The sequence below is a fragment of the Mustela nigripes genome, chromosome 6 (assembly GCF_022355385.1).
Source record: "Mustela nigripes isolate SB6536 chromosome 6, MUSNIG.SB6536, whole genome shotgun sequence".
NCBI classification, from domain to species: Eukaryota; Metazoa; Chordata; class Mammalia; order Carnivora; family Mustelidae; genus Mustela; species Mustela nigripes.
Window position 1 is genome coordinate 101,671,980 of NC_081562.1, and position 17,946 is coordinate 101,689,925.

General features: G+C 51.0%; 1 protein-coding gene across 1 annotated transcript in view; it reads right to left on the minus strand.

Annotated features, from left to right (window-relative positions):
- Positions 1 to 15,956, minus strand: part of NTF3 (neurotrophin 3) — a 66,763-nt gene extending 50,807 nt beyond the window's left edge. The window contains exon 1 of the mRNA XM_059404946.1: positions 15,675 to 15,956. Within this exon, the coding sequence (XP_059260929.1) occupies positions 15,675 to 15,926 (252 nt within the window). The 5' untranslated portion in view covers positions 15,927 to 15,956. The remainder of the gene's footprint in view (positions 1 to 15,674) is intronic.
- Positions 15,957 to 17,946: the final 1,990 nt, after the last annotated feature.

The following is a 17,946-nucleotide window of genomic DNA, read 5'->3' on the forward strand; positions in this document are numbered from 1 at the left end:
ACACAGAGCGAGCAGCCAGACACAAACGGGGTGACTGACCTGCACTGAAATGAACTCAGATTTCTTAGATGACATTTTGACTGCCCTGCTTGTGTCCATTCTTTTTTTTTTTTTCTTTTTAAGGTTTTATTTATTTATTTGACAGAGAGAGAGAGATCAGAAGTAGGAAGAGAGGAAGGCAGAGAGAGAAGGGGACATGGGGCTCCATCCCAAGACCCTGAGATCATGGCCTGAGCCAAAGGCAGAGGCTTTAACCCATTGAACCACCAGGTGCCCCTTGTGTCCATTCTTATCATTTTGCCCCACTAGCCATCCCTCATGAATGGCAGGACCCTGAGCTTATACTGCAGGTGGCAGCATCAGAAAGATGTAAATTAATACATGGATTCTTTCAAGCCACATCTGGGATATTCCTTCCCATTTCTCACGGTGCCCCCCAAGGCTACCTCCCAGACTCTCAAGGTTTGCAGGAACATCCAGGTGCTGCAGGGTCTTTTTTTCTGGGAGTTCCCCCAGCCTGACTTGGAGGAGAGCCACCTTTCAATCAGAACAATGTGCTATTAGCATAAGAATATACCAGTTTAACGATAACATATACTTGTAAAGTAATTTACAGCTTGCAAAACACTTTCCTATGCATTATCTCATCAGCAACCCTGCATTAATTATCTTCAGTAGGTAGAGTTCATTATTGCAGTTTACAAAAAAGGAAATTAAGGCTCCAAGAGGTTGTGACCATTAGCGATTGACAGACAGAAGTAGAAACAGAACTGGGTATAATTCACATCCCTTCACCACTCCCCCTAAGGCAGAAATAGCCCAAGAAGCATTTTCTCTTGAAGCTCCCCTGCATGATCCTGGGGTGGGGTGCGGGGGAGGGAGACGACTTCACAACTCTTATCTGCTCTTACTGCCAAATGTACTTCATATGCCTCAACACTAGTGTCAACTTTCTACTCAGTTCATGATCCCTTATTTACACAGTCTAGACTGGATATCGGAAAACAAAATAAATTGCCTCGTGTCCAGAAATAAATGCTTCAGCTCATCTCTCGCCTTTGAAACATTCTTGTCCTTTGACTTTTAAAAAAAAAAAAAAAAAGGCCACTGTTGAAGGTGATTGCTAGGTTGGGGGCGGGGGGAATGGTGACAGCTACACACTGCCAAGAATGACTTCAGTTCCATCCACTTGCTACACACAGAGAGAGACAGCCCTGGGCTTCCTGCCTCCACTGTTCTTTGCAGGGCTTGTCTCTGGCTGTGGCAGTGCAATCCTTTGGCAGTCCCTTGTGCAGGATGAGGCCTGTCCCCACCTCACTGCCCGGTGCTGCAGATTGCGGTCACACCAAAATCTGCCCTCCGCCTATGAACCACCTTCCCAGTCTTCACATATGGTCAGCGTGGCTCACTCCACCGCATTGTAGCTCCTATACCATCCTTAGGCCACTCTCCGCCACCCGGAGAACCCCAAGTCCAAAACACATACGGAAGCCCGCACTTAACCATGGGTGTTAGACGCCCAGCCCCAGCCTGCCTGACCGCCTACCCAATAATATCTTTTTGTAAACGAGAAACCCAGAGACTGCGATGATTCCAGATGGTCCACTTTACAATTCAGGACTATGTGGTTGGAAGCATAACTTTTGCAGGCCTTATTTGTGTTTTCAAACCTTGGTTTTTAGCTTCCTTCTCTGACCCTCTGCTCCCTGGCTCTCCTGCGAGCCCTGGCTTCCCAACAAGAAAATGTCAAGGAAGAGAACAACTACTTTCTTGGACACAGAGAGCCACTGGTGAGGGCATGGCCTCAGGCTGTGCCTCCTGGAAGCCCCATCCCAAGATAAGCACTAGGGCTGGATGGCACAAAGTGAGAGGGGAGTGAGGGGCTTCCTTTCCCTCAAGCCATCAGTGCGGAGATCAGCAGCCCTGATTCCCAGCTAAGCCTGAAGGAAGGTCTCTGACTGGTATGCACATTCCCAGGAAGCACCAGTGCAAGAAATCTGATCATTCAGAGACCACAAACCGTTTTGCATCTTAAATGCACTATGGAAACCTGGTATAATATCTGCCTCTGAGGGCTATTGGGGAAACTAATGAGATGACATTTACAAAAGTGCCTGCACAGCATTCATGTCCTGGGAATGCTGGTCTCTGCTTCTTTCTCCTGCTCTGCGCCATTCATCCTCAAAACCCCCCTCCAGTAGATGGGGTAGTGGGGGCTTCACTATCCACTGATGACCCGTGATCTGCCCTCCTGGTATCCAGTTTCTAAGGCAAATGCAAAGTAGTTAGGGTGTAGGAGAGCTCAGCTCAAATTCGCTAACCATCCTTAACTAGGTGAAGACGTCTTGGAAGGACCCCAAGCGTGAGGATGGGCACAGACGGCGCAGTATGGGATGATACTGTCAGTCAGTGGTTCTCAAACTTGGCCATCTGTTGGAATCACCTGGTGAGCATTCAGAAGTGCTGATGCCTCTGTCCCAACCCAAGATTTTCAACTTCAGTTGGCTGGAGTATCATCCAGAGCCACTACTGAGCCAAAGCTGAAAGATCAAGTGCAAAATGAGATCAGAACCACAAGAGCATGGGATGAGCTGCCTCAAAACCCTTTGAGACGATGATACCTGAGGTTCCCTTTGGCTTTACCAAGTGGAGTTCTGGCATTTCCACATCCCAAGTCACTGGGTGGCGTGCCAAGTGTCCATAGAGGTCACTGTCACACAGACTCTCCTCTAATATCCTAAAAACAGTATGGCCATGCAAGGAACTCTGTACAGATTCAATACTGGCAAAGAGGTTCTGTGGATTGGGGTATTTTCAGGAGACTCTGAAACACACATGCACACACACAGCCATAAGAATCATCTACAGGTGGATCTGATCTTCAGGACTCCGGGACCCACAAACCTTAGCATCTATTCACATTCCATTTTGCGCCTGGGAAAAGGTCTGTGCAAGCGGCCCCCTCTGGGGTCACAGTTCCATATTTTCAGGGGTGCCACTCCAAAGGCCACTTTCTTTCTTGTCAATGAAACAAAAATCAGAAGGAAATACGTACAAAAAGAAACCCTGCCAACCATCCTAAATTCTGAGCATTATGAGTTCCTAAGCCTAGTTTTTGTTCCCCTGCAGTCAAAGCCACTCTGTTTGTGTGTGTCCCCCCACCCCCACCCCCGCAATCCCTTCCAGGACTGGCATTCTCTCCCCCAGCCAGCACAAGTCAGAGTAGCCAGAGCCCACATCAGGCCTGACGCTCCCGCTCTGTCTTTCATTCACGTGTTCCCTCACTCATTCATTCTTCCATCAATCCAACCAACAGTCATTCTTTCACTGTAGCTATAAATTAAGAGCCAGAGTGATCCTCCTCTTTGGAGCCAAAGCCTAACTGTGGCCTCTCCAGGGCTGACCCCAAGTCTTCAGTAGTGCCCCATCACCCCTGGGGGAAAAGGGAGCCCCCATCGGCTCCTGCCTCCTGCACACCTCTCTGTACCCCTCGTCCCAGGCTGCCCTGTGCACCACCTACTCGGGCTTCTTTCAGTTCTAACTGCTCTTCTCACCTTGTGGCCTCTTCCCACCTGCTTCCTCACCTGGAACTCTCTCCCCCCATCCCTCCTGCTCTCACGGATGCTCACAAATCACATCACACGCCGGCAGAAAGCCTCCCCGCTATTTCCTGGAGTTGTTTGGCTTGGAACTGCTCTCAGAGGAAATTTCTTTTCTATCTCTACTGTAGCCCCTGCTCACTGTTTCTCTTTGGACAAGAGTCTCAGACATGCCCGTGCCCCAGGAAAGCACACGAAAAACAAGCGGAATCCTTTTCCAACCCCCTCATATTTTTTTCCCATTTTAGTAAAAAATCGGACCTTCTCGAATGGCTCTATCCTGGACGGTGCCTCTGTCGAGTGGTCCCCCAAATGACTCAGGAGACTTGCAGCAGACAGACGGTAACTTTATACAGCAGCCCCCAAAAGGAGATGTAAACACCGAAGGGGGCGCTGGGAAGACATATTCCTGATTCATACAAGAGCCAAAAAGTAAAAAGGGAACGTCGGAGGATTAGAGTGACAAGCTGAGGTCTCTCTGCCAGTAACCCAACCACATTCAACTTGATTTCCTAGACTTGCTAATAGACCACAATCTAAAATATCTTTCTCTCTTATTCCACACACACACACACACACACACACACACACACACTCTGAGATACAAGAACATGAGACGAATTGAACGTTTCCTTGGTGACCATTTAAATGCTAAGACAGAGAGAAAAGAGTATGAGGGTGAAGTGATGAAAACAACTTTTTCCCATTTTAATCCACAACCATGGAAAATGCGTGCAGAGTTAGAAACAACAACAACAACTTCATTAAAGCGAAGCCTGGATTCTAGCGTGACGGACTCCCACACTGGACCTGTGACCAAAGCTAGGGGACCAACACAGGTTTTCGGGTGGGGGGCGCTATCTTTGACTCAGGCACTGGGAGTGGATGGATCTTCAGAAGGAAGGTCCAGGAGAGGAGTTGGGGGAGAAACAGGGCAGACGACTCAAGAAGCTATTTACCCCCTGGCCTTTGTGTTCGTGCTGCCCCCACGACTCCCCTGGGAAGTGTGGTCTCTCGCACTATGTGGGGGCCCACCAGGACAGACAGGGCCACATCTCGAGGTGCCCCTCCTTGCACAGGATCCAAGTGGGACTCTGGCGCTGCTGCTTCCTGACAGGCTGGACCCAGGAGCCACCTCCCATTGCATGCAAGAGTGGCATGGGGGGCAGGATTAGAGATGGGATGGGAGGCCCAGCAAGCCCAACAGCCCCAGGGCACATGGTGGCCCTGTAGGTCTCAGAACTTTCAGTCCTGTGCCACGACACAGAGGGCTCCCTCAGGATGCTCTTGCTGACCCCTGGAGTGGTTACAGCAGACCCGGTGGGTCATGCTGCTCCACATTTCTTTCTGATCAGCCCAGTCTACAAGGACTCCTCCTTCCTCCAGACTCTCAAAGCCCCTAGATTGCAGACTAATGTGCAATCTGTCCCAGACTCCCAAACAGACTGCAAGGTTCTTGAAAGCAGGGTCCCTGCCTTTCAGACCTTGGCGGTCCCCAGGGTACCCAGCATGGTGGCTGAGAAGTGACAGGTGAGGCCAGAGGCCCTCTTAAAGTAACACTTTTGTTTAGTGGTTAAGAGAAACATCCAACAGATATGTTAGGTTGTTGTTATTGTTTTTTAAAGGACCCTTATAAAATCCAAAGAAAGCATTAGTAAGGATCTGCTGTCTAGTGGTATCTGGACCAGTTGAAAACAGGATATGAAAAAAAAAATGCTGAGGTTCTCACTGAGCGGGAGGGACTCAGCGGACAGAAGTGGACAGTAGATGGCAGTCTGTCCCTGTGTCAGAAGTGGTCACAGTGCCAGGAGCTACGCTTGGAGACTGTCAGGAGAAGCAGTGAGCTTCTCCAATAGATGCACCACCCCTGTCTGTGCGGGCCGACCCGGGAGCCAGAAGACTTCTGAAAAGCACACCTGCGAGCACATGCACTTACACATCTACCCAGCCCCAACACCTGGACACACGCACCTGCCACAAACTCTTCCCGTGAAGAATCACAGGCCCAGGCTCTATGAAGCATCAGGAACTCAGGGATGAAGAGAGCCACTGCCCTGCAGAAGGCATGACTGCTCCTGACCAAGAGGATTCCCAGTCATCATTCACACTAAAAAACAACACTCCGGGCAGGAGCCCGGCATGTGCTGTTCTGTGCTCACACTGCTCCTCCCTGGAGGGCAATGATAGGGCACCCGACTCCCTCACCAGCTCCTGTATCCTCAAGGTCAGGGGCAAGGCATTCACCTGCATCTTCTCCAACAGCTAGCACAGGGCCCAATACTAAGCGGTGTTTCTCAAATAACCTTTGCACATATATTTTCCAAGTGTCTAGAGAAGGATTGCCTTCATTTGTAGGCAGTGACACCCAACTCACCTGTGACCAAGAGCCCAAATTTGCAGATGAGCTTGGCAGAGGAAGACATGGGGTGGGGAGTCTAGGAGGGGAGCAGGAAAAGCCTTTCCCAGTGAAGAGACAGTGAGCATCATGACCTCAGCCTTGGGACAGGCCCAAAGGAGACATAGAGAACACAGCCCCGGACCCTTGGCCAGGCGCGTCATTCTCTGAGCCCGGCTCTTAGCATTGCACAGTCTGGCCTCCCGGATGACCTGTCATGCACGCATTCCCAACACATTTCTGTAGCAGACAGTGCTCAAGGTGTTGGGGGACACGAAGATGAAAAGTCCAGATCCTTTCTTCGCAGAGCTCGCATTCTAGTGAAAGGTAGGAATGCAAATAAAACCTGGGCTGTTAAGTGCTATAACACAGGGAGGCTGGGGAGCGAGAGGCGGGCTCTTTGGGGGAATGCAGGGAGGCTTTCCAGAGAAGGTAATGGTGAAGCAAAGATGTGAAGGATAATTTTCATATCCTTGGTGAAGAAGGAGGGGAGGACATTCTAAAGACAGAACATATCCTCCAGGGCCATCTTAAATTCAAGAACAGATTTATATTTCTGCCATTCACGATATCTTATAATCAAGGGACATTTCCCTTTACATTTAAGGCATATCCCCTTATGGATCCAGCCATCCAGGTTCTTCTGCTAATTCCGGATTTCCACTATAAAGGGTGAGGAAGGAAAGACTTTAGGGATCACCAAAGGTAGTAGTCCTCAGTGATCTCACTTAAAACCTGAGCAAAGTGAAACCTGGTGTGGGGTTCAGGGACCCCCCCCAAAATTGCACAGTTCATCTCTGCTGGAGTTTAGGGTGGAGTCTGGCCTTCTTCCTCAGAGCTTAGGATCCTTCGGATTTAGCTTACTGAATTCTGCTACCCACAGACGGTTTTATTCCATATAAACCTCTCCCTACGCTCCCAACTTCCAATCCAAGATCTGCCACAAATCTGGCAAGCTTGCTTCTTCAACACTATAAACATACACTCATCCGTATGTTCAATAACTTATCTGGCATCCCATAACTTAATTTCCTCCTCCACCCCCTCCACATCTCTGCACATAAGTCCTGCAGGCCAGTACGGATACCTGGAAATCCCAGGCATGGACCACAAGGAGGGTTAGGGAGCGGCAGAATCACAGAAGATGTGAACTGTCACAACTGGCAGGGGCCCTTGGCCTTCTAGTGAGTCCAGCTCACTCCTGTTCCACAAGGGGAAACAGAGACCTAAGGAAGGAGAGTGACTTGCTCAAGGTCATGCAGCTAGTTTGAGTTCTTTTGCCAGGAGAGATGGGGCAAGCTGTTCCAGGTAGAAGTAAGGTGTCAGGAGAGCTGGGCTTCTTCCTAACTGTGGGACATGCTTGTTGGCATCCAGGTGATTCCCAGAGCTGCACTTTCCTCCAGAACCCAGTGGAAGCAAGGGACAAGCCCTATGAGCCACCAGGAGCAGCAGGCCTGCTAGACACGGTATGGAAAGAATCCCAGACTATGAACGTGATACATATCCCCTAAGGGATAACTTAGAACCCGGGGTGGGGGGGAGAATATTTTTTAATTCTAGGGTCTGGAACCTAGAAACAGAAGGAGGGGGGCAGTACATCGCCAGGACCTGACTATCATAAATAAATAAATAAATACATAATGAAAGGGCTACGTCCTCTTATAGAAAAAAAAGCACCACCCTACGTAAAAAAGTATTCTAAATAAAATGAACACATATTTTTAAGCACCTACAATCTCACAGGCCCTTAGGTTAGTGTCCTACAGTTATCTGCCACTGCAAATACCTTCCAGCAACCAAACAAAGTCATTCTCATTAATTGCCTTGAAGAGGTAGTGAGAGTGGTGATGGGAAAATCAGTGGAGGGGGAAGGAAGAATAAGAGCCTCCACAGTTATGGCTTCAGAGATGGCAACATGCACCCCCAAGCATCCTTGTGTTTTCCCTACTTCTGGTACTGCTCAGAGATAGGCATGAGGCAGGCAAGTGCCAGGGCTGGGGGGTCTCCAACTGCTGTGCATCAAACAGAGCCTGGGGATCCCAGGCATTAGCAGCAACCCCTACCCCAAACTTTCAGCAAGAAATCTACAACCACTTTGACCCTGGTGTAAATGGAAGGAGTTCGCGAGCCTATTAGGAAGGCCGTTTTCCAAATTCTGAAGGACCCACATGTTCTCCACGCAGATTCTCTTTTACATTTCGTGCAACCCTCATCGCAGGACTCGAGAATGCTGAGACCTACCACCTCTTGTGGGCGTGTGGATCAAAACCAGATGTCCAGCTCCAATCTTATAGAGTTTACAAGGAGGCAATTGTGGCTTAAATCAATACCCCCATTCTGGAAGGGCAGATTCCCTTGTCAACAGAACGGGAAGTGAAGGGGGAGGGCTGATGGGAGCTAAGACAGATCGGACACATGCTTGCCAGCAGGTGGCTAAAAGCCTCAACATTTGTCTTGCACATGAAGAAAACACAATCTGACTGGTGGATGATGGACTTGGGATGGCCACAGGCTTCAGGATAGAAGGCCTCAACAGCTATTTGTATAACTGTAACCATACCTCTCAATGTCAGGTAACCTCCGTCTTCCCATCTGGAAATGAGATTATCCTGGCCATTGAGATAATGCCATGCGATATTTGTGATAATGCCTGGTACCCAGTAAGTATTCAGATATTAACTATTCCCATCATCATCATTATCACCATCATCATCATCATCAATCATCTTAAGGGTGGGTACTTGTCTTAATCAGAAACATTGACACTAAAAGGCACTCCGTGTAGAAGCCTGTTGATAAGCATCGGGCTTACCCGCATGCCAAACCCAACTTCACTCAACTCTGTGTTCACTGGGAAGGGTAAGACAACTTCATGAGCATTCTTGGCCAAAACAAAACACTACGGCAAATTCTTTGCATGCCTTTCTGCCTTTGACTAAGCCATTCCCCAAGGATAAGAAGCAGGAGTTCATTAAGGGTGTGCCAAGATGCAGTCTAAGCAAGGCACAGAGTATAGGAGGATGGTGCCACGGCAGAATCCCAGGATGGTGGAATTGCAATGGGACTTGGAGGTTTTCTAAATCAAGATCCTCCTTTACAGATGGGTAAATTAAGGCCCAGTGAGAATGCCGAGGGGCACATAACAACAGCTAGTTAATGACAGAGACAGTCTCAAGAGTGATCCCCTACCTCCAAGTCAGCAGGCTTTCTGCTGCCCAGTGTTGCCTGATACCACCCCATTGGTCCGAGATCTTTTGAGATCAGTAAGCTATTGTTTACTCCTACAGCTCTGGCCTTAAATGAACCTTAAAGGAACCTTAAGATTTTCAAAAATCCCTGACTAAACAAATCCATAAAAGATCTGGGTCTTTTCTACAAATGCTATTAAAAAGTGAGCAATCACAACAGACCACACCAAAGTTCACTTCAAAATCTGTTCTTTCTCCAGCTAAATCAACCTTATACTCAGAGATATGGAGTTAGGCTGAGAGCCACAGACAGCCTCGGGCAGTTACCAGTTAAGACTGCTTGAGAAGGACCAAGGCATAGATGGGGACATGAAACAGCCAATGCATTTTCATTATCCAGAGGTGCATGCCTTTTTTAGTCCCTTGGCATTTTTAGGTAGGATGAAATGCCGAGTTACAGAAAACGATGAACAACAAAAAATGCTTTAATGACCTTGGGCTCTCTGCACGGGTTTTCATAGGTTCTGAAGTTGAGTTCTCCGTAGGGTTTATCTTTGCCCAGCCTTGATCTTAATAGCAATCTGTCAAGGGTAGAGCAAGATACCATCTCTACTGGCCTCATACTTCTTAAAAGTTCCCACATCTCCATCCTTATATACAAACGATCTGAAAGAAGCTTCTACCAACTTTTCCCACAAGCTGGCCCTTCAGCAAGAAGCAAGAGTCACCAGCTCCAAGTATCATGCCTGAGCCAGGCAGCCATGTACCTCCCACCCATGACAGAGCTCTGCAAATGGCACCTGCCCATCCAGGGCCACTCTAGAGCTCATGTGTCCCCCAGCATGTACATGTGTACATGCTCCCGTGCTCCTTTCTCCCTCTGCACACGTCTGTCCATGCACAAAGTACATCCACAGGCCTTATCAGCAGCACCACATGGGGCTTATGCTTGTCTCCAGTATAAGATTTGGTTCCTCTCCAATGGACCCGATTTTAAATAAAACTAAACCTAAAACCCTAGCAACGGTCATTAGTTCACCATCTCCACCGCCAGAAACCGCCTGCCTCATTAAAGAGTAAAACAGCAGCTGGTGAAGTCTCCAGGCAGGGTGGTGGGTTTTAAAGATCTTCTGTGTCGGCCTGACTCCCCTCTCTCACTTCAGCCAACTCGAGGATTTACATTCTCTCCAGTTGGGGCCAGAGCCCTGTAACTGCTCAGGAAAAGGTCTGGAGGAGCCTGGAGCAGAAGCCGCTGCTCTTGAATAGAGGGGAAGTGGAGCGGCCTGAACATCTGATCCATCTGGGAGTGGAATTGCAGGGATGGGAAATGTTATGTAATTAAACTCTGCTGGCCTGTCCCGCCTGGGGAATGTGAGACCCATCAGTAGTGACCTCTTCCAATCAACTTAATTGGCCCAATCTCGCCAAGAAAAGCAACAGAATTGGTTTAGTGCCTCATGGAAATAGCTTAGCTCCTGACTATTTATGGCCACTGAACTCAAAGATGGGAGCCTGACTCTGAGCCAGGAGTTGACAGCGCGTGCTGACTGCTGGGAGGACTTGGAGGCTTCAGTGGATTCCCTTGCCTCTCTGGGCCTCCGTTTCTGTCTCTGGGGGAAGGTGCTGTAACCGTGTGCTGTGTCGGGTGCACAGCACTCCGCAGACCCAAAGCCTCTTACCAGGCAGGCTCTTGCCTCCAAGGACCCACGGTCTAGAGAAAAACAGACCTTCACAGCAACCCGGGATAGCTGGACTTTGCTCCTCTTTTATTCAAATATGCCAAGGACTGCGGCCATTTCCTTTGTTTCCAAAGTCATGGTCTATGTAGCTCATGTTAAGGAACAGGCAAATGTCTCTGATCATCAAGAACATGGATCTGGGGATCACCTTTCTTTGGAAGCATTCAAGGACCTTTTATGAATACAGATTCCCATCAGCTGCAATCTAGGCTAGGCTGCCTTGGTTTATCGGGTTGAGTAAATTGAGGCAGTTATAGAAAGTTCTCTTTGCACAGTGCGGGAGCAGTAGACATGCAGTGGGTGTTAAGACTATTCTGCCAACTTGGGAAGGGGTGCAGATCCCATTTTTATTATGATTTACAGGCATGCTAACGCCCATGTTCAACGAGACTTCACCTCTGAGTAAAGCTTTGTATTCCTAAGCACTCAAAACTTAGGGGGAAAAAAAGAGGGAACTTTTCTCCTTATTGAGTCGTTACTGAGATTAGGACACTGTCCCAAAGTCACCCTGCCTCCAAAGAGGCACAGCTGAACCGGAATCAAGGCATTCCCAGCACCTTTGGAAATATGTGCCACCGGATCTTCAGACCGATGGTTCAAGCCTTTATCAATTCTCTATTACATGGATGAGTTTTACCTAAAATGGAGCTAGGACCTCAAAGTGACAGCTCCGATGTCACAAATTTAAAACTGTCAGGAGTCAACTAAAGTCTCCCCCGTAATATGCCCTCGTGTGATTAGAACCTAATAAATGAGGTTCCCTTTGACCTGGTCCAGGTAAGCTGCTATGTGTAGCCAGAAGCCCACCCTCCTTGTGGTATGAGGAAGTTACCTCACTAGCTGTCCTAAGGCACAAACGCCACCAGACTTCACCTTTCCTTCACTTCCCAAATGCTCCTGGAAGCCTATAGCTCTTGTTCTAGGTATACATTTTACACTTAAAATACACATCTGAGGGGCGCCTGGGTGGCTCAGTGGATTAAAGCCTCTGCCTTCGGCTCAGGTCATGATCCCAGGGTCCTGGGATCGAGCCCCACATCGGGCTCTCTGCTCAGCGGGGAGCCTGCTTCCTCCTCCTCTCTCTCTGCCTGCCTCTCTGCCTGCTTGTGACCTCTGTCTGTCAAATAAATAAATTAAAAAAAAAAAAACCTTAAAAAAAAATACACATCTGAGCATCCAAGACAATTCTCATCTTTCCTCAGGCACAAAGAATTCCTGCAAAAACATATGCCCTACCCCTCACGAGGGCCGGGACATATATGCCTCCAACCCTCAGGCTCTAGCTTTCTCTCAGTCACTTAACCTCAGCCTCACACTGTGCGCGTGCGTGTGCCCAAGCCCACGCACATACACGCACACCGGGTTAGCAGTATGTTCACAGCCCAGAAAACATCAAAGTGAACAAACACTCTCAACCTGCATCCTCCCTGATCCCAGCTTCTCTGTCACCAGCTCCACATATCAAGTCTCATTCTTGCTAGTGAGACCTGCACATTCCCAGAAACTCAATCCTCCGCTGTATCAGGACCTGCCTTCTGACCTGAATTGTGGCACCTGCCCCGATCATCGGCCCATACCTCCTACAAGAAATAGTCACACCTCTCACTCGCCTAAAACCATACATCATCCCTATCGTTATGCCCCATTTTTACTTAACCACAGATACATTTCAAGTCAGCTTCCCTTTGGCCCCCAAGATCCATAAACATCCCTAGAAACTGAATTACAGTTCTTGAAGAAACCTCGACTAGCATCCAGCTCTCTTCGCTCCTCTTGGCAAAACTGCAGCAGTCAGCTGAGTCCAAGAAGGAATTTTTCCAGGGCACTGTGCCATGCCCCAGTACCCAGCAATGGACTCAGCATCCCGTAGGCATTCCATAAATTTTAATTAATAATCAATATTAACTGGTGACAATGAATTCCTTTATTAAATAAGCAACCCATCATCCAGCATAATATAACACGTGTCTCTGTCCCCAGGCGTGCAAAATGTATTCCTCCCCTCACTGCAGTCTTAAGTAGACATTCTCCCCGATCCTCACCTAGTGCCAACACACAGGACTTTTCCCCTTAAATGTACACCCCTCATTCTAAGCCTTCTCCAATTCCTTCCTCTCTGAGGAGGTACAGAGGGGCAGAAGGCAAAAACCAACCCAGTCTCCTCTGCAAATGCCTTTTTTCTCCAAAATGAGTGCCTGAGCCCATTTTCCTATCCCCTGGCTACCCCAGTGCCATCCTAGCCAAATTTCCCCATGCACACTCTTAAAGTTCACACTCTTTTCCCCAGATAGTCTTCCCCCACCCCACCCCCACACACATCCCTTTGGTAATCTTCAGGAGGCCAACTTTCCAGACACGTCCACCTTTTGCTCCTCCACACAGCAGCCCTCCCATGCCACACCCACTCCATGTGTCTGTGCAGACATGCACAAGCCATCTGTCTTCGACACACTGTACCTCTCCTCCTGCTCTGACACCCTTCACAGGCACAGATTTCTCATTAGCTACACCTATGTTCCCACATGCTCTCATCTCCTGCCAGTCACACATATGCCCATCTAACAGACTCCCCAGAAACATACACCTCCACGGCACACCTAACAGGGGAGAGCTCTGGCTCTCTGACCACCTGCAGTACACACCCTGCTGCCGAGACTCTCCAGAAACCTCCTCCCTGACCACACAGAGTACCTAATGGACCTGGATCTCCCGCCATAGGAAAGCAGACCCCATTCACACAGAACCCGGTCTTCCACTTCCAGCTACAAGCCAGTCCTTACCAAGGCAAAATCTCACACACTCCTTGCTGCAGGCCCGCAGACTCGGTGTTTTCCTCCCACACCGTTCACAGAGCCTGCTTTCTCTTCGCCTCCCCCCAACGCCCAACACCATACCCAGGTCTAAGTGTCTGAGCCCAAGGCAGAGGTGGTTGGATTTTGTCCCCTGAATTCTACCTCTCAACTTTCTTTCTTTCGTGCAGCACGCCAGGGAGGAATTGGGGGCTGGAGAGGGTAAGCTGAATATGCTGGAGAATTTCTGAGTATAAGGAAAACAGAAGGGATTGCAAAGTTCCCTCTCTTACAACTTTCTCCCCTCCTGATGTTTAGGGCAGAGGGCTTACATATTTCTCTTGCTCTCTGTTCTGGAGGGTGGGAGAGGGCATCTCTTTATGAAAAAGCAGGTCGTCCAGAATATTCTCTAGAGGCGAGTTACAAACAAGAGGCTCCAGGAGTGACACCCACCTCCGTTTAGGCCACCCCTCCCAGCTCCCGCCCTCAGCTCTTCTCACATATAAACAAGTCCCCCCAGCGCGGGTGTCCCAGCTCTCCAGCTCTGAGCCCAGCGCTCATGCTGCGTCCAGGCTGCGCCTCCACTCTGACTCTGAACCTGCCATCCGCCGCCAGAGGTCGAAAGGAGGCGGTCTAGTTCGATGTTTTCACCCACCTGGAGTACCTCTAGACACGCGGGGTGGGGGGGTGCTCCTTACCGGTTGGCAGCCCTCACCCGGTTGAGCGCGAGGTTCTCAGCTCCATGCATTTGAAGCGCAGCTGAGGAACGAAGCAGCCAGCCCCCCCCCCCCCCCCCCCCCCCGCCCCCCAAACAGCAGCGCCTCCTCGCCGGGCACCCACTTGTGCCGGAAAGCAACAAGCAGAGTCCCCTCCCCCACCCTAACCCCTCCTTTCCCGAACCTTCAACTCCCAAGCGTCCCAGATCTCATTTAGAGTGTGAGCAGCGCTTTGGGGCAATGGGGTAATTTGGCCCACCCGGGGTCCTTCTGACTCCAACCTAGCTCTGCCAGTCCCCGGTCTCCCAGCCTTCCCACACCTCCGCCTCAAATTCCTAGAGCTGGCCTGGAGAAATCGCGAGGAATTCCCCAGGGACGTCCTGGCCAGCGTGCCTGCGGCTCCCCCGCGGGGTCCCAGATGCGCGGGCTGCGCGCTGAGCTCCAACATCTACGCAGAGACCCAGGGTGGGGTAGCCACAGGGTGGGCGCTGGCCACCACGAACCCCGGGTGCGTGGCCTTTGCCAAGAAAAGCTTTCGGAAGAGGTAGGGTACTCCAGGACAGGTACACCGCGCTAGGCGAGGGGTTGCAACTCCCCAAACTGGGAAGCCTGCCTCCCCGTCGGTCGTGAGCTCCGAGTCCCCTCCCCCAGCCCACTCCCGGGCCGGGGGAGGGGGAGGCGTGCGGGGAACCCCGAGCTCTGGGGAGCCGGCCACCGAGCGCGTGCTGGGGAACAGCCGCGGCACACTCGCGTCTTTCCCGCGCGGGATCCGTCTGCCACCCCCTTTTGTTACAGGATGCGCGGGGAGCCCTCTCTTGTAGGAGGAGACGGGTGTGTTTGTTGGGGGTTGGGGGGGCGGTTCTGCTGAATCCCTTTGCTGCCCTTCCGTCGTCCCTATTTCCCCTCGCCTCCGCCCCCATTCCCAATCCAGGTCCCTTAAACCTGATCACTTTCCCAGATACTGGACGGTTTTTTGGGTAGCCGAGGGACCGGAGAAGAGGTGGGGAGGAGTGTCCGTGTGTGTATGTTTGTGGTGGGGAGGGGGTGGCTGCGGTCGCGCCTCGGCCTGGGCAGATCCTAGCGCAAACTTCGGGGAAGGCACAAGCCCGGGAAAGTGAGTGAGTGAGACACGATGGGGGTGGGGGCGGGGTGCAGTTGGGGTCTCCCCTCGCTAGTCCACAGGAAAATCTCCACACTTAACGCCTTCACCCTCGAACCTGCCCACCCAACGTGCCCGCCTCCCCTTACCGTGGCAGAAGTAACCATGGCATCCGTGTGACTGTTTCCAGGGACGTCGACATGAAGAGAAAGGTGGACGCGAGCTCGGTCATTCAAAGTCTCCCCCACCCCGCCGCCGCCACTACCCAGCAGGGGAAAAAAAGAGAAGAAGAAAGAAAGAAAGGAAAGGGAAGAAAGTAGTTGCGCCGGGCTCTCTCGCGGGGCCGCGCGCGGAGCTGCTCGGTAGGGAGAGGAGCCTTCAACTCTGAGTCCCGTGAACATAATCTGCGCGGTTATAACCAGCCAACCCGGCCAGATGGCTCCGCGCTCAGCGCCTTAACCCCTTCCGTGCCGCGCCGCCCGCCCCCGCGCCCGGCCGCGCGTTTCGCCCGCGGATGCCCCTAAGCCCCTGCGGCTTGGGGCTCGGGGCCCAAAGGGGCAACGGGGTCATTTCTCCTAGCCTGTCTTAAGACAACGACAACAACAATAACAACAACAACAACAACAACACAACAACAACAAAAACTTCTAAATTAATGGTCTACTACAGTATCCCCTTTTTAGAGACCCAGGGGGAAAATAGAAAACGAAATATTCATTTTTTCACTACATTTTACATGTTCATGTCTTCAGCCTGTCTTATTTGTTCTTGTTCTTGAAAAAAATTCTTTTTAATTTTCTTTTTCTTTTCTTTTTATTTAAGATTTTCCTCTCTAGGCAGAAGGGCCTTTCTTGCCCCTTCCCCCTGGAGGCTTGGGTCTAATGTGCAAACTCCTCCTCCAAACCTTAGACCCTTCCAGCTCTAGATCTCTCCCCACCTCCTATCAAGCCCACCCGTCACTCCTTCCCCCACCCCACAACACGAACACGCCCAAGGACAATCCTTCCCCAGCGAGATCGCTGCTCCCAGGGACCAGCACCCAGGACGCTGTGCAGGCCGTCAAAGACAGCGAGTCAGAGAGGTAGGGGGCGGGGGTCAGGGGGACCAAGGAAGGGGTGGCCCTGTGTGTATGTGTGTGTGTGTTTGCGCGAGCGTGAACGCGAACGTGGAAGAGAGAGGGGGAAGGATCGAAGACTCCCATTTGACCCAGACACCGACTTCTAAGCCCCTTCCTTCCAAACTAGGATGGCGCCCTGCAGCTGAGCACCCATCCAGCACCCACCAGTCGGCCCGCGGGGACAGCGCGGGGAAGCAGAAAAGGCAAGCCACAAGCAAACCTCTTAGTAGCGCTCCCAAAGTAGTGACGCTCACTCCCCCATCCATAGATTATTCGAGGAAAGGATGGGAGGGAGGGGGCAAAATCTCTTATTTCGCGATAATTTTAGCTGCCCATTAGACCCCACTTGTTCTGAGATCGTTCTCTCTAAATTTACCGAGTTAAGTCATCTTTCTTTCGACCATTTGCCATCGAGAGAAGTGGCGGGGGTGGGGTGGGGGTGTCACTTAGGGGTACTTAGGGGTCAAGGAGAAATCTAGAGCATTTGAGCAGAATTTTGAGCTCCTGACCCCCCTCGGGGCAGCTCCCCGGGAGTGGCGGACTCCCATCTCCGGGGCCCCCCACCACTTCCTCCCTGTGGCCTCTGCCACGCTTCGCCCTATCTCTCTCCAGGACCTTTTGACTCACGCGCGCGATTGGGGGAGGGGAGCAAGTATGTATCCGGTCTCGTCCCTGCCCTGCCATTCCAGGTGTCTAAGAAGCAACCCACTCGATGTTTCAGCCGGGGTCCAGGTTCAAAAAAAATCCAAATTCTTTGGACTTGTTTGAGAATTTGGTCAAACACGGAGAAGCATTGGCAATGTCCTACCAGATCAGGCCAAGGTGGATGCAGAGAGAGGCGACGGGGTCCGGGAGGAGGTAGGAAGGAATATGGACCCTGGGGGCTGCGTACTAGATAGATTGTACCTGCCTCATCATTATCCTGGCAGATGGAAGCAGCCACATCGAAAACGGCCGGAATGACACACTGAGGCCCAGGGGCGGCGCTCCCCCAGGCCCTGGGAAGAGTGGGGTCCTCCTTCAGTGCCGGCCTCGTGCCAAAATGTCGAGGTCTTCCTCCGGACCAGATTAAGCTGCGGAGTTGTTTCCTCCACTGGGCACACAACACCATGAAGGTTTGGATTGGGCGTGATCTGCTGGGTTCTGGTTTTCTCCCTCTGCTCCGGCCCGCCTCCCTGCCCTCCCCCACTTCCCGCACTTCACCCCCACCTCCTCTGTCAAACGAGGGATTCAGGCCCAGTTTGAGCTCCACTGGCCAAGGTCTAGGGGCTCTTTTCTGGAGCTCCAGGTCCACCGGTAACCCA